Below are 17,214 nucleotides of genomic sequence, written 5' to 3'. Positions count from 1 at the left end.
GTAACGACTTTCGTTGTAATTCCTGCGTTGTAATGGCACGCGTGGTAATACCACGCATTGTCATGCCATACAACCTGGTGGAGGGCAAGCCTTTGTCTACTCCTTAAACCAGTTCTGGTTAGTCCCTCTACCCTCACTGGGCTTGGAGCCATCCTGACTAGAGAGACAAATGACCTAGGTGCTGTCTTCAGCTGCCAGTGATAAGGTAGGCATGCTCTGAAACTCAGGAATGTGCTAGGTACAGCCACATGCCTGTCAAGGGAGAATTTCCCCTCCCCACTACAGGTCCCTTTGTCTACTGTCCTGGAGCAATGCATATCTCACAACAGGGGAGCCATCAGAGGTCAGATGAGAACTGATTAAAGGTAATAGTGTAAACCAGTGTTAGCCTATGGGAGAGCCAGCCTTGCCACGGTTTTGTTTTTACTGCAGGTCATGTAAAGCATTAAATATACATGTTTTACTTTTTAAATACCATGCACCCTGCCCTATGGGGATTTAGGGCCAGGTTGAAATGGCAGTGTACTTTCTCAACTCTATAATATTATTGCTTCTCAGGAAATGTTAACTAACAATAAGACACCTTCTGCTCGAATAAGGCAGTTGGCTTGGGTGAGCTGCCAAACAGCTCATCTTTCATAGATACAAGTTGAGTCAATGCTAGTCAGTGAACAGATGCTTCTGGATGTAAGAGGTTATGTTTCACATCAGTCTTGATTATCCACCAGTCCACGCTCATGTTCAGCATAGGGAGTTTTTCTTTCCTCCAAACCTATTGACATTGTAGGTTGGACCAAGAAGTTTATTCTGCAAGTCAACAAACATTGGTGCAATCTCGCTGTCACTCTGGTAGGTCATATAGGAGCACTATTCCCAAAAATATTAACCTAGATTACTCTTGTCTAGATTAATTATACTGACCACTTCATTAGTCAATTACTGTTGCTAGATTATTCATTGTCTATGTATGTCATCATATTTTCTTGACTTAAAGCACTTGGAGTCTTCTTTATGTATTTAAAAAAATTTAAAGGATGCAATCTAACAATTGCCTCATCCGTATATGCACCAACATATACCTAACCACACACTCAAGCTTGTCACATCTTTCAGAATTATGGTACTCACTGGATGAGCTTTGTCCACTGTTAAGACTGTACAGACTGTCACTGGAATCACTGCCTTTAAGAGAAACTCTATCTGCCTGCAGTGTGCCTCCAGGGTAACTATTTCTGTAAGAGTGTGAATCTCCATCTCCAACTCGGTCTCCATCTTCATCTTCTGTCTGAAACCGAGAAACAAACTATGTGAAATATTTAGGTTGAAAAATAATGTCTCTGAATTTATCACTGAATTAATTGAATGGTTCTGACAGGAATTGCAATTTGGTAAAAATAAACCTGTGAAAGTGTGGCAACATGGATGTCACTCAAATAGTGTTACACTGTACCAGACACCACTACAATTCTGAGCCTATCATCCAACAGAATGCAACTCTGGCAGGACTTAACAATATTTTGCTAATTAACCAGAGATGGGCATACCAGCAAAATAATAGGGAGAGATGAGCAAAGCCAAGGCAAGAGGCGAGTTTGGCCATTAGAGCAAGCACAAGTCAAGCAATCAAAATATTTGTTATCTATTTAGTGAAACAAACGCAAAGCAAAAATTAAGATAAAAACTCCTCAAAATTAAAACGAAAACAGTCAACATTTGGAACCATTTGACATTAGTAAATTAGATTGCATCACTCGATTCAGTGACATTTATTAGAGGATTGCGGGCCTGATGTACGGCCAAAGTAAATTGCGACTCACAATTTGCGCTCAACTGCGAGTTGCAAATTGCGAGTCACAATTTACTATGTACTACAGTGTTAGAGACACTGATTTTTCATTCCCAATGGGGTCCCAAAAGCGAGGCTTATTAATATTAATGAGGCACTCGCATTTTGCGACCCTATTGGGGAATGACTGGCCCTCCCAGGGATGGTGGCCTGCTGGGCTCAGCAGCCCACCATGTCTAGGACTGCTTTTAAATAAAGCAGTTTTTTTAAATGCAGCCTGTTTTCCTTTAAGAAAAACGGGATGAATAAAAAAAAAAAAAGTTTTTGTTTAATTTTTTAAGGGCATGCAGTGGTCCTTGGGACCACTGCCGCCTGCCTTTAAAAAATATTTTTGCATGAATTTGCAAAGGGGAAGGTGCTTCCTTTCCCATTTGCGATTGCATTACCACCTACTTGGAGAAGGTAGTCATTTGTGAGTGTTTTGCGACCGCAATTGCGGTCACAAAACATTCATACATGGCTCATGAGTCTAAAACCAGTTTGTGCACACTAAAAACCGTCGTACATCTGGCCCATAGATTTTAACAAAAATATAGAAAAATTAATAAACACACTCCCACTCTGATGACAAAATCATTATTGGATTGTAAAAACATCCTCAAATTGACCTTCACTGTAAATTGAATATGCAGACCGTTGTATAAAATATAGAGAATTTTGGCTATATATGCATTTGATGTGAACTAACTAAAAGTAGTAATTTTCATTACAACGGTGGGCACTAATGAAGAGGCAAAAATGGCGATCGCAGCTGAGGGTACGTCAGTATTTCGTGGATGGAATATGTAGGATGATTCAGACGGTCGCGATTAGGATTAATATTATATCATTATATAAACATTTGAAAACACATAGACTGTATTTCAGTAATAAATGGGGCAAGATAGAAATGCTTCAATACAATAATTTAACGGATAATTGGATGTTACAAACACAATTCTAAGAAGGCCACCATGGATGGGGCTGGATGTTTGTGAGGATCATGTGACACGTTGCACATAGTCATGTGACCATCATCAAGCGATTTAAATAAAGGTAACGGGAGGTATGGGTTGTTTTGAACTCCGGTTGCGGAAACGCAAAGAAGAAAGCACCAGGTGAGAAGGAAGCATGGATCTATCTACCTTGGTTAAATTCAAGTAGAAGGAGGTGGATAGTATTGCTTAGCCTTAAGCGCGAATTTGGTTTAAAAACGTAGGGAATCATTTAAGGTCTAACCGGGTTTTAGACTTTCCTACTAATTTAAGATGGAGGGAGGGAATGACAAATAATCGCACCAATCATATCAATGAGTTCTCGCACAACTTTAATAATAAAGATGCGAGGACTATGAACAAAGGAACTGTAATCTTCCTGCATTAATGCCATGGGCGGACAAAACCGTTTTTTCCTCCCCATTTAAATTAAATAATAAATAAAAAACAATCGATGTGCTAGATATTATTGAAGAGCTTTAAGCGCGAATTTGGTTGAAAAACGCAGGGAATCACTCAAGGTTTCAACCGTGTTTTAGACATTCCCAATAACTTAAAACGGAGGAAGGGAATGATGAACATTCGAACCAAGCACATTAATGAGTTCTCGCAAAACCTTAAAAACAAAGAAGCAATGACCAGTAACAAAAGAACTATATCTCCCTAAATTAATGCCGGGGGCAGAAAAAATTGTTTTTTTCTTCCCCATTTAAATAAAATATAAAAAATAAATAAAAGACAACCGATGTGCAAGTAATGTCACCGAAGGAATTATAATCTCCCTAAATTAACGCCGTGGGCGGATGAAAGCATCTTTCTTCCCCATTTAAATAAACAACCAATGTGCAAGTAATGTCATAACACACTAGGGGACAATAACAGATGTTTTTAACTCTGTCTGATATTAGGACACTTAGGGCCCCATTAGGATGACGGGCGTACATTGTCCGCCCGTCACCCTATCGTAGAACGGGACCGCCCGCCATAAGGGCGGGGGTCCCATGGGGGGAATTAGGATGTGCCCGCCACAGTGGCGGGCACATCATGTAGTTTTTGCATTGTGGCGGGCGGTGCACTCTGCACCGCCCGCCACAATGTAAAAAATGCTCTTTTGCATTTGCATATGCAAAGCGGCAGGCACCGCGCGGTGCCTGCCGCTTTGCATATGCAAATGTGGGGGGGTACCATAGGTACCCCCCCATGTGCCCCCCAGACAGTGGCGCCAACTTGGGGGCCCTGCAGGGGGCCCCCGCAGCAATCACCGCATGCCTTTCCGTGGCGGCGTTGCCGCCGCGGAAAGGCCTCTGCTTTTTGACATTGTAATATGGCTGGCGGTGTCCATTGGACACTGCCACCATATTAATCTATTACCTCCGTGGTCGCAAGCCGACCGCGGCGGTAAAGTGGTGGACGGTCTTTCCGTCCGCCCCTGTCCCCTCCGCCATTCTAATCAGACGGAGGGGAACACAAGAGTGGTTGACGGGCGGATTGCCTCCGCCTGGGGAGGCAATCCGCCCGATATCGGAATGGGGCCCTTAGATCAGGAAAATTGAAGAATTCCCCTCAGAAAGGATGAAAAGAAAGGAAAATCCGTTATATTGAAGATAAGAATATAAGTGGACAAATATTAACAAAAAGACTGGTAAATCATAGTCCTTGAATACTCATAATGAAAAAAGTAGAATGGGCGGTATTTTAAAGATTTTGTGCACTGTTTTTATAATATAAAGGTGCCACCACATATCCTTACAGAACAGGAAGGAACGTCCACAACGCGGAGTATGTGTACTCAAAATTGATTTAAGAAAAACCCTAGAATTGACTTACAACTATAGCGTCTTTAGTAAGTATTTTTCACAATAAGAGTAATAAGCAAGGACAGAATAAGAGCTACACAAATAGATTCATGTCTCCTCTTAATATAGGACAAAGAATAAAGATTGTCCTCAAACACCCTCACAGTAATTCATCAAAGTGAAGGGTGACTAAGATGAAGTTATGCAAACCAAATTGGTGGGCACATTGAACATGTATGAATGTATGATAGAGTATTACGTGTATGTATCCAACTATAGGTTTCCTATAGGGTAATCACACTATGAGGGATGTGTAGTATGGATTGCTGTCGAATGGGACACAAAAGTAGCACATGGGGAGTGTCTAAACACTAAGAAAGTACCAATAAAGTGGTAGTAGCTCAAGAATGTAATTGATGAGAGAGATAAAACCAATTTGAGGCTTTAAATGTTCATTGATTAAACTTTACATAACAAGTTGATGTTGACAATGAAGCCATAATACTCATAAGGTGCCTCTTTTGATAACGTTTTTATGCCTAATGAAATGATGTAATTATAGATCTCTATGTAAACGTACGCCAAGGATGGATAGTGATTATGTTTTCTCTTTTTGAATAATTGTTTTTACAGAATTGTTTTTCATTGTCCTGAGGAAGGTGGTGCACGCAGCAAGATCCACCGAAACACGTGGACTTGGATTCATGTGAATGTTTTCTAAAAATGTATTGTAACAATCTATATTGATTTGGGTTTTCATTTGAGTGTCTGAATAATATGTTGTATAAATTTGGATTATAGTGTATTTACATACAGTGAATACTAACGAAAAAAGCATATATACACTTGATCTTTTTTAACAAATTTGAATCCCTTTTTTATTAATAAAAATACTTGAAGAGTACATATGCCTTGGCTACGTAATATATATCTTTAGATTGTAAGTGCTCTTTTGTGGTTCTAATTGAGATGGGGGAGATTTGAATGAGTGAGGAACTGGATGACCAAAATCCTGATTACATTTTTACTGAATCTCTCTGGTTATTTGAAATTCTAGTTAGATTTCAGAAGTACTTGGAGTATAGAAAATCAAGGGAACTTTTGTGTTTGTTGATACGATTTACCCTCTTCCCTTGGCACTAAAGGGGTTACTCTCTTTTTCTAGACAATGCTGTGACTCCTCCCGAATGCCTGGTGAGTCATCGGAGCTCCTTTATACTCCACTTCCTCTTATCTTTGTCCGGCACCAGGGGAGTTTGCCTCAAAATGCGAGGTCATGTGCACCATTTTGAGAGGCAGTGAGCACGTTTCCTTGCTAACCGCTGCAGGTTGGAGCTGATGCGTACAGCTGGACTTTAGAAATGGAAAGGGCTTGTTTTTCAATGCTTTCATATTTTTTCACACATGTTTTTTTTTATAATTGTAAAAAATTGGTGAGCACTCTGCAATTTTTCCTATACACTTCAAAATTTTATTTCTCCTCATATTTCCACTTTCTTCCACTCAAATGGCCTCTGGAACCTGTTCATGGCCAACAAGCCTCAGTGTGTGAAAATATCAAATCCTCCCTTACTTTCAACATTTGTTTGAGCATTTCCTCATGTTCTTCAGCTCTCTGGAACATTGACCTCTTTAAATGAAAGGATTACCTTTTTAGGCACGGAGATCGTTGATATTATTCTTTTAATTTTTGCTTTTCATGGACGTAAGGCTTTCATATACCATATGGCTGAGATACCCGCCACCCCCTCTCAACACAATCCCCAAAGGAGGGAAACCGGAAACAGTTCTTGAAGTTTTTGGAAGAGGGAGGGAGTGACCCTCCCGGCCGTATTTATTAAAACAAAATTAAAACATTAAATCAACAGTTTCATATTAATGTACAATTTCATTACCACATTGCGATGTTTGGCTAACCTTAACAGATTCTCTAATACAGAGGTTTCTACTAGCCGAACTAACATCCTACAAAACATTGACTTGCAATTTTGAAATTGTACATCCTAACGTTTAAGGGCCAACGGCAAGGTCGTAACCGGTGTCAAGATCCCTAACCAGAAATACCCCCCCCACTTGGGAGGGGCGACAGCACAGAGGCGTACCTCAAGTGCAACTACCAATTTCCCTTGACTTGACGGGGGCACCAATAAAACTCGACGCCACTTAAAGGTCGTTCGAGGACTCGTGTGAGGTATCTAGAAGGTAGCGTAGACCCCCCCCCAAACCCCGCACAACTTACCACATCTGCCGTCGCAGACGTCACTGGCCCCGGGAAATTCCACAGGAGGGGGCTGTAACCCCTCCTACACAGGAAGGGGCCTTGACCGCCTTTCCTTTCTTTCGGCGACCCATCCTTAGAAGGGACCGCCTCCCCGTTGAGGGGCCAATGGCCACCTCTCCCGAGCGCTCCCATCCGTGTTGGGTGACGCCCACTCATAGGGATCTTCCAATTAGTGCTCACCGATCATGACCTTACCGCCCGACCAAAATAAATACGACAATGCTAACTAACCTACTAAACTAAAACAAAAAACATTGGCTACTATGAGCGTTTTAAAAGCATGCTTATAAATGAACACTAAAGCCGAATTTCTTTAATCATAAAACATAAATGACATAGACCATTCTTTATTACATACTCAAAATCAACACGATAATACCACAACCTGTAACGAATTTAGAATTATCCATCAACTTTTATTCAAAACAACTGGCTGTCCTCAGGGGCTGGTGGGTGGGTCAAAATTGGCTCTTCGTCCCGTCTCGAGCTCACGTGCAGCGAGGAGGTGCAGCTTCAGAGCACAGGAACAAGAGGATGCCTTCTGGTCTTGCGTCCCCTTTTATCCGTCTTCAGGGCGGGCGTAACCCCGCCCCGGCCTGCCCCGAGGGCGTGGCCAGCCGCGTCAGTGTCTAGGCCAGCCCACTCTAGGGCGGGAAAATGCGCGCCCCGGCTACGCCGCTTCGGGCATACCAGCCGAGACTCGCTTCCCGCCCAAGATGGCTTCCCGGGGGGATCGTGGTACTCTGCCATACGTTCGGGGGGACCGAGTGGTCGCCCCTTTCCATATGGCTGAGATACCCGCCACCCCCTCTCAACACAATCCCCAAAGGAGGGAAACCGGAAACAGTTCTTGAAGTTTTTGGAAGAGGGAGGGAGTGACCCTCCCGGCCGTATTTATTAAAACAAAATTAAAACATTAAATCAACAGTTTCATATTAATGTACAATTTCATTACCACATTGCGATGTTTGGCTAACCTTAACAGATTCTCTAATACAGAGGTTCTCCTAGCCAAACTAACATCCTACAAAACATTGACTTGCAATTTTGAAATTGTACATCCTAACGTTTAAGGGCCAACGGCAAGGTCGTAACCGGTGTCAAGATCCCTAACCAGAAATACCCCCCCCACTTGGGAGGGGCGACAGCACAGAGGCGTACCTCAAGTGCAACTACCAATTTCCCTTGACTTGACGGGGGCACCAATAAAACTCGACGCCACTTAAAGGTCGTTCGAGGACTCGTGTGAGGTATCTAGAAGGTAGCGTAGACCCCCCCCCAAACCCCGCACAACTTACCACATCTGCCGTCGCAGACGTCACTGGCCCCGGGAAATTCCACAGGAGGGGGCTGTAACCCCTCCTACACAGGAAGGGGCCTTGACCGCCTTTCCTTTCTTTCGGCGACCCATCCTTAGAAGGGACCGCCTCCCCGTTGAGGGGCCAATGGCCACCTCTCCCGAGCGCTCCCATCCGTGTTGGGTGACGCCCACTCATAGGGATCTTCCAATTAGTGCTCACCGATCATGACCTTACCGCCACAGGCCGGATAGTTGACCGGCTATCCGGACCCCCCACAAAGCTCCTACCTAAAGGTCATGTTATAACGTTTTTAACCATGCTAAGAGGTCTCCTATGAGTAACTCATTCCCCACCCGAGACAAATGCACACCATCCCCCAAATACATACTGTCATCATTAATACAGCCATGCGAAATAGAATGCAATGTCCTGGAACGGAACAACCTACTCATTTTGTTATTAAGCTTTCTAACAGAATGATTCAAAGCAGGAACAGAAATAGCCCCCCGCCACACCTTTCGTGGGATCATATGGGACCACGCAATTGTGCACCCCGGAACTCTCCTTGCCAACCAACTTACAGTGGAAAGCATTGCCTCCAGGAGAAGTCGTCTACCAGTGGTGACCAAATCATTGCCCCCTAGATGTACTATGACTATAGACGGCGGTGACCTCTTCCGCCCTAACAAACCCTCGAAGAATGCTTGAAACTGGTCAATACAGAGACCGCCTCTTCAGTAGAAGGACACACTGTACCCGTATTCCCCAGCTACGTGAATCATGTCACCTGCTTTGAATACGTCCGCGGCATGCCTCACGTATGAGTGGCCCACGACCCACACCTCCTTTTTCACAGCCGGTGATGTCTGACCGCTGGCCCGGTGTTGGGTCGACTGCATAGTCCGCCCCGCCTCGTAGGCTTGCGCAACTGAAAACCAAACAAAAACAGGAAGCGTGAGTACATCATTACAGCTTCACAACATGTGCAACCGCACATACCTCTTATAACAATTGGAGGACCAACGCCCCACTCGTTTCACTTGTTCAACATTAAGACCCCTAGCTGTAGCTTCTGTAGCAGCCCCTATCCAAAAGGAATGGGTCCCAAACTCGCCCGGGTTCAAGCCCGCAGCGGCAATTGACATCGCAAGCACCCGCTGAAACTGAAATTTTGTCAGTGGGGTGGCGTCCGCGTGTCTCAACAAGGTCCCCCCCCATGATGCCACCCTTCGTGCTAGGTAGTCTTCTAAACACTTTACCGGACACATGGAGGACCCGGGAATCCTGCGTATGATTATGCAGTTACCCATCCCACCTTGATCGGTCTTGGACCTGACAAAGGATACAGTCATTGTCTCTCCTCTGATCTGAACGTGTTCCTGGCACAAACCCCCTGTCACCTCCTGTTTGTTCCTTGCCACCAACTCGCTCACCCGCATCGCCCCATGAAATGCCAGCGTAAAAGCGGCCCGGAACAACACCGTCTCAAACTGAGATGAACATGTGGCAGGGAGTGTGGCCAACAACTGGGCCAACCTATCCAAACCTATCGGGCGCCTCTCATCTACTCTGCGACCCTCAAGGCGTTGCCACTCACGCAGCGCTTTCTGTACAACGAAAGACGCTGTCGGGTCCTGGATACCATGAGCCCTGGCAACAAAGGAAATGGCAGCACGATGCCTCTGGGCCGTCGCCACCGATTTCCCAGCCCTACGCAAGGACATCATAAAATTCACTACCCATTCCTCGTGGCCCCAAAGCCCCTCTCTATCAGTCCCCAAAAAGGCCAAATAGGACCGGAACGCCCCTTCATATGCCTTCCTCGTCCTTGGTGCTAAACTCTCTCCCACGAGGTGACGAAGTTCGGGGCACCGAGAGACCAGAGAGCTTCGGGAAAGGGTGCCGGCTCCGGGTCCGCTGTGGGAAGGAAACGCGAGAAAGCCTGCATATGAAAACGAGACAGTGCATCAGCCGCCTGGTTCATTACCCCCGGGACATGTCTAGCTCTGAATAGCACATTCAGCTGCATACACAGTAAAACAATTTCTTTGAGCAGTCTCAAAATCAGTTTGCATCGTGCTGCCTGGCTATTGATACACTCGACCACGGTCATATTGTCAGACCAAAATACCACAGAGTGATCTTTGAACCCTTCGGGCCACGTTCTCAGGGCCACCAAAATGGGGAAAAGTTCCAGGAAAGCGATATTACTTGTCAATCCATTGTCATGCCACCATGCCGGCCACCTTTGTGCCGACCATTTTGTGCCGAAGATGGCACCAAAACCCATGCTACCTGCCGAATCTGTCCATAGCCCCAGCTCTTCAGAGGACACGGCCGGTTTGTTCCAGACGACTCGACCATTGAAATCCGCCAGAAATGCCAACCAAATGCGCATGTCCTGGCGGACCTCAGCCGATAGTCTCGTGCGATGATGACCCTCCTTTAGGCCGACCATAGCTTGGGCAATCGAACGGGAAAACGGGCGGGCCATTGGTATAACCCTCAGGGCAAAATTCAACTGTCCAACTAACTGCTGTAATTGATGCAGCGTAACTTTAGATCCACTTATACACATTTGCAAGGCTGCCCTGAACTTCAACACTTTGTCAGCTGGTAAACGAAAACAACCCTCACTGGAGTCTAACTCGATCCCCAGAAACTCGAGGCAAGTCGCAGGACCCACCGTCTTACCTGGTGCCAATGGCACACCAAACTGCTTCATTAAAACACAAAATTCGGCCAAGGCCTGGCCACATTCGAGATCCCCGGCTGCCCCAAGGAACAAAAAATCATCAAGGTAATGCATTACATGTTGGAAACCCGTCTTTTTTGTGAAGACCCACTGTAGAAAACTACTGAATTTCTCGAAATAGGCGCAAGATATAGAGCACCCCATCGGCATACACCTATCCATGTAAAACTGACCCTGAAACATGAAACCCAGGAGACGCTGGTCGTCTGGGTGTACCGGGAGCAACCGGAACGCTGACTCGATATCTGACTTCGCCATCAGCGCCCCGGGCCCCAGGCGATTCAAAATGGCTACGGCCTCATCGAATGATGCGTACCGCACCGAACACACTTCCGGGTCTATTGCATCGTTTACAGAAAGACCACGTGGAGCTGATAGATTATGAATCAGTCGGAACTCACCTGGGTCCTTCTTGGGGACCACCCCTAAAGGAGAACAAACAAAATTCTGCACCGGGGGTGTACTAAACGGGCCGGCGACCCGACCTCGAGTAACTTCCTTCCGGATTTTTTCCTGTACCACGGTCGCATGCTGCAGGACCGAAAGTTGATTTTTACACTTTTCCACACCCTGAAAGTCCCCTACTGGGATGCGGAAACCATACGAAAACCCGTTCCGCAGCACCCCAGCAGAAGTACGATCCGGGTATTCGCTGAGCCAGGGAATCATCGCCAAGGTATCAATCGGGGTAGGTAAAGGCGCCCCTCGGACCATGTTAGACCTGTTTGGCGCCTCCTCTACCCCCGTTATCACCCGTTTTGGCTCTGCACGTGGACTCAGGATGGGACGACCCGCACCCACTACATTCGTGTCTAAATTTACACGATCCCTGGGGCCTAGTACATTTACTTCTGTTGAAATTCCAGCAGAACCCCTTTTTCCCTGTATTGCCGGCAGGTCTCGAGTAATCGTCAGTACCCGTACCTGATCGAAAGGGTGTCCCCGCATACTGGCGGGAGGACTCGCCAACATTACTCCCTACCAATGGCATTTTCAACATACCTGTCTCCTTCATTTTATCCCATGTCAAAGAATCATAACAATCCCAGGTTAAGCTTTTATTATGCTCTTTAGCCTTTCTAAAAAGATTATCGTAGCAGAACCAATGGTTACCCTGGTGTGATGTCGAGTACCCCATGATTCGCGACTGATAGGTCGGCAACTCGGAAAGCAACTCGGGCCTACGTTCCCCCAAGATCGACGTAAAAATCCCCCATGCTTTGCCCCAATTGCCAATATTCTCATTCACTTTAAAGGCGGCCATTTTTGCGCGCCAAACACTCGGATGCATGAGGTCTTTCTGGCCTTTAACATGCTCCACCTCATAATGATCAACAAGCAACGAGAAGATGTTCACATATTCCCCCGCCCAAATCTTTTCTTTAATTGCCAAAGGCACATGTTGACCCAACCTTTCTCTACGAGAGGGTGCTGACTCATCCCTCGCAATCGGCAATGGCCGCTTACCTGCACCGGACGCTGCCTCTGCGGTCGTAATCGTCCCTTGTGGCTTGTCAACTACTGCAGCCGGCGCGGGCACCTTGGCTGCCTCCCGTTTCGCGCGCAATTGCTTCAGCAGCGCCTGCGCGTCGACAGCCGTGGCGCCCTCACTACTGTCGCCCAACCACGCTGCTAGTTGTGCTGCCAGCTCGGGCGGCATATCTTCATTGGACACCGGGGTGACCACCACGGGAATCGGATTCCCCTCCACGGGTACTGGGGTTGGCGCTTCGAGCGGGGTACAGGGAACCGGGACGTCTCCCCCAGCTGGTCCCCTCTTTGGCCTCTTGGCTCTCCCTCCTGGAGCTGCTCCAGCCGAAGGACGTTCCGGCCCCCCTTCCCCCTCTCTCTCCGCCACCCGCTTCTTTAGCTCGGTCATCTCCTTCATGAGGACCCGAAGCATCTGTTCCGTCGTCATTCTCTTTCCCCCCTTCTTGGGCATTTCTCCGACAGAGTATCTGCAAGACAAAAGAAAGATTACAACGCTCAAAATTGGCTCTTCGTCCCGTCTCGAGCTCACGTGCAGCGAGGAGGTGCAGCTTCAGAGCACAGGAACAAGAGGATGCCTTCTGGTCTTGCGTCCCCTTTTATCCGTCTTCAGGGCGGGCGTAACCCCGCCCCGGCCTGCCCCGAGGGCGTGGCCAGCCGCGTCAGTGTCTAGGCCAGCCCACTCTAGGGCGGGAAAATGCGCGCCCCGGCTACGCCGCTTCGGGCATACCAGCCGAGACTCGCTTCCCGCCCAAGATGGCTTCCCGGGGGGATCGTGGTACTCTGCCATACGTTCGGGGGGACCGAGTGGTCGCCCCTTTCCATTTGTGCCTCTAGTGTGCTCTACTTAATATCCTTTTGAAAAAAAGGGGAGTAAGGCCCACGGGACCAAGGATAGGCAGGGCCGTTAAATTGTAGAACAAATGGGAATAGGCCTATACCTCAGGTTCTTTCGAAGCTGAAATAATTTTTGCTTCAAAAGACTAACACTTCTTCTTTGTGTTTGTCTAGTACATTTATTTATACTTTTCTACTTTGTATTTTCAATTTGTTATTTCATACATTAACACATGGAGAAAGGGAAAACATTGTCAGTTATTCCTCACATAACAAAACATTTCATAAAAGACATTTCACTTTTGGACATTACACATTTACAAGTGATAAATCATACTTTACAAACAACTTCACAAGACTCATTGACTAACTATTGTGAAAAAACATTTGAATAAAACACAACAGACAACAACTGCTTTTTTATCAGGTTGCCCTTTTCGTTTTTGGTGTCTATGTCTTGGTATTTGTCTAATTTTTAAACCAAAATAGACATGACAATTATAACTAAAGAGGCGTTTTGTCCTTAAGTCTACGGTGGAATTAAGCCGCCAGTCCTCAACAATTCTGAGGTATATGCTGACGTGTTTCAAGTCCTGATATATCCTTCACAGGACTCTCATCAGGGTTTTTTTTTTTTTAGTCTGTAAAGAAGTTGTGGCATAAAACAGATTTTTAGACTCTCCCTTTCTACTTCTTTAGTATCACAAGCACTTCATGACAAGCTCATTGTACCTGTATAGTGTGGTTTCATTCCCCACACTGCTGGCTGCAAGATCGCAAAATTCTTGCTTTATATAACTCTATTTTCTGCAAAAAATATATTAAAAACATTGTAGTACTAATGGTAAAATTAGCTTAGATCGCATTTGCGACTTGCGCTCGATTTTTGCCTACCATGTGTGTTTTCTTTTTGGGGCGCGATGTTCTATAGTTCTTTTTAGTCAAGCACACTTTCTCCTGTAAACAATATACATTTTTTGTTTAGTTCGAGCTAACTGTGGCTTACATTCTGTTTGAGTTTAGGGGAGACAATGTAGGTACCTGTTTCATAAGCGTTTGTTTAGACAGCTTTCACTCTGTCCTAGTCTGTATGCAGGCGCCTCATTCCTAGAAAGGAATAAGCACCATTTATTATCCTTATTCTAACATTGTTTCTCTACACGGTTACATTGTTGCAAGTGATTACCTCCGTTGTCAGTTAACCCGGAGGACGCCGCTTTTCCTTCGCTCAACCTCGCTCATCAAACTTGCATTTCCTGAAATTAAATATGCGAGTCAGTTTGTATCTCTCAGTTCGTTCTAGACTTCATATAAAGTTATTGGGCCATACACTCACCACGATTTTCACCAGAAGTCGTTCATAAATATTCTGCCGCTCCAGAGTTCCTTCAAATGTGAGCATCCATTACGAGCCCAACATTCAATAGATACAAAAGAGAGGGCGTTTCCAACTGTGTCGCCCAATAGCGATTCAGTTTCTGTCATTCGCCTAAAAATTTGGCATGTGGGATATGCAGTCGCATGCTCTATTGATTTCACTCATACTGTTTAGACCTGTGTCTGTGCTGTTGAATTTCATTATTAAATACGCTTCTTTTTGTAGCAACAGGCTTTCTAGGTCAATTTGTCTTCTAGCTGCATTTATTACTGTCAAAATGGTCCATTCAAAGTCGTTCTCACTGTGGGATTTTTTAAGAAAATGGTCTACCATTGGCGCAGTGGACCTGTGTTGTGTGATTCTGGTATTTACTTGTTGGGTTGATTTCCCTATATAGATTTTGTTACAGGGACATAATATAGCGTAAATTACATTTTTGGTTTTACAATTTGTAAAGTCAGAATGTTTCCACTTCACCCCATTGTGATGAAATTCTGTACCCTCAATGGTATTATTACACGCCACGCAATTTCCACATTTGTGGTGGCCCTCTATTGGCTTCATGTTCCACTTTGATAGTAAGTCGCTTTTTGGTTTTCTGCCCCCTTTCTCTTATATGGGGAAAACAAGGAACCTTAAACTTTCTGGTACTACCAATAACATAATATTTTCAGACTCTGACTCTACATATAACAATGTGGATGACGCTACTTCACAGAAAACTGAATCCCACTCAGGTACATCCCATAAATGTCTTCGTTAGGTAAAATGCTGATGGGTTCAAATGAAAGACCCCCCCAAAAAAAACGTTCTAACACAAAATCCTCCCTAGCTTCTAATCATGTGTTCCTTGAGGAAATTAATGCACTGAAACCCTTCATTGAAGAATCTACCAAGACACTGCAACATTTAGATGATAAATGGTATCCATTGGAGTCACAAGTTTTACTTGTAGAGCAAAAAACAGATAGACTTGCAGCTACATGTATTTCTCATGTGAAGTCGAAGATTTCTCTACTTAAAAAGCACACTGAGTATCTTGAAAAGCAAAATCACAGGAATAAACTCCACATGTATGGGCTTCCCTAAAACTTGGAGGGCTCTGATTTGACCATCTGTTTTCAATCTTTTCTCCCAAAACTTCTTGATATGTCTGCAACCACTTCCCTTAACATACAAAGAGCTCATAGGCCTGGTCTAAGAATTTATGCTAAGCCACAAGGTGTTATTTTGTTCTTTTTGCAATATACTGGCATTTTATAAGTAATGTCTGCTGTCAAGGCAAAAAAAAATATTATTTGGGGCGGCCACAGACTATTTTCCCCTCAAGATGTAGCAAAAGTTACAGCATTTCTTCATCCAGGTCTATCAATCAATCAATAAATCAAATATTTATTGTTTGGGTAATAAAATCCATACCAATACAACCACAAATAAAGACTATATACAATTTAATAGATAGTTAAAAACAAGATTTTATAAACATCCCAGTCTCACTGGAGACCAAAGCTTTCCTAAATCGTTAAATGGGAAATAAAACTATCAAGATGTCACTGATAATTCAAGGAGTATCCAGAGACTTCCGAGAATTCCTCTATGGTATTCATAAGGGCTGGTGTTGCCTCATCTGCCTACTCGGACATGACTAAAACGTCATCTGCGTATGCTGTAAGCTTGATGACACAGTCATTAACGGCAATTCCAGGGATGCTATTGTTATTACGGATTTGGTACAGGAAAGGCTCTATGGCCAACAAGAAAAGCGAAGGGGACAGGGGGCAACCCTGTCTTGTTCCCTGTTGTAATTTGAAAGAAGAGGAGAAGGCACCACCCACTTGAACCCTGGCTGAGGGACAGGAGTAAAGGGACATGACCAGTTTTATGAATGTTGGACCTAAGTTAAATTTATTTAAAACAGCCTCCAGAAACGTCCAATCCACCTTGTCGAAGGCTTTTTCTGCGTCCAATGTTATTGCTGCAGTGGGAGTGGAGAGAAGTTTAGATTTTTCAAGGACGTGTGCCAATATTCTAGTATTGTCACTGGACAGTCTATTTTTCAGAAAGCCAGCTTGTGAGGGGTGGATAAGTTTCGGGAAGACTTTCTGGATTCGGTTTGCTAAGATCGAGGCTAAGAGCTTGCAATCTAAATTGATGAGCGAGATGGGTCTGTAGTTTTTTGGGAGCTTTGGATCTTTGCCCTCTTTTGGTAAGACCGCTATGACAGCCTTCGCCAATGTGCCTCTAACCTCTCCTGTTTCGTTAATTTCATGGAACATATGGAGCAAAGGGGAAGCCAATGTCGAGGAAAAGCATTTGTAAACTTTAGCTGTAAACCCATCAGGTCCTGGGGCTTTCCTGCAGCGAAGTGATTTTATAGCTTCTGTCACCTCGGCCTGTGTTATCGGGTTGTTAAGCACCTCCCAGTCTTCTAGAGGGAGGGTAGGCAGATCACATTTATCTAAGTAGTGTTTAACCTTATCTTTGTCTACATTTTTGTTCCTCGCATATAGACGCTCATAAAAGTCCTTGAATATATCGGCAATTTTAAGGGGATCAGT

The 17,214-nt window shown here is 44.8% G+C and overlaps 1 protein-coding gene across 3 annotated transcripts in view; it reads right to left on the bottom strand.

Annotated features, from left to right (window-relative positions):
• The window catches only part of SAMSN1 (SAM domain, SH3 domain and nuclear localization signals 1), a 523,635-nt gene that overhangs the window by 110,432 nt on the left and 395,989 nt on the right, over positions 1 to 17,214 (bottom strand). For all 3 annotated transcript variants that reach the window (XM_086934054.1, XM_086934053.1, XM_086934055.1), the window contains one exon: positions 1,129 to 1,285. In XM_086934054.1, the coding sequence (XP_086790180.1) occupies positions 1,129 to 1,285 (157 nt within the window). The remainder of the gene's footprint in view (positions 1 to 1,128; positions 1,286 to 17,214) is intronic.

This window comes from Lissotriton vulgaris, chromosome 8 (assembly GCF_964263255.1).
Source record: "Lissotriton vulgaris chromosome 8, aLisVul1.2, whole genome shotgun sequence".
Lineage (NCBI taxonomy): Eukaryota > Metazoa > Chordata > Amphibia > Caudata > Salamandridae > Lissotriton > Lissotriton vulgaris.
Note: the sequence above shows the minus strand (reverse complement) of the source record. Positions and strands in the feature narration are given on the sequence as shown.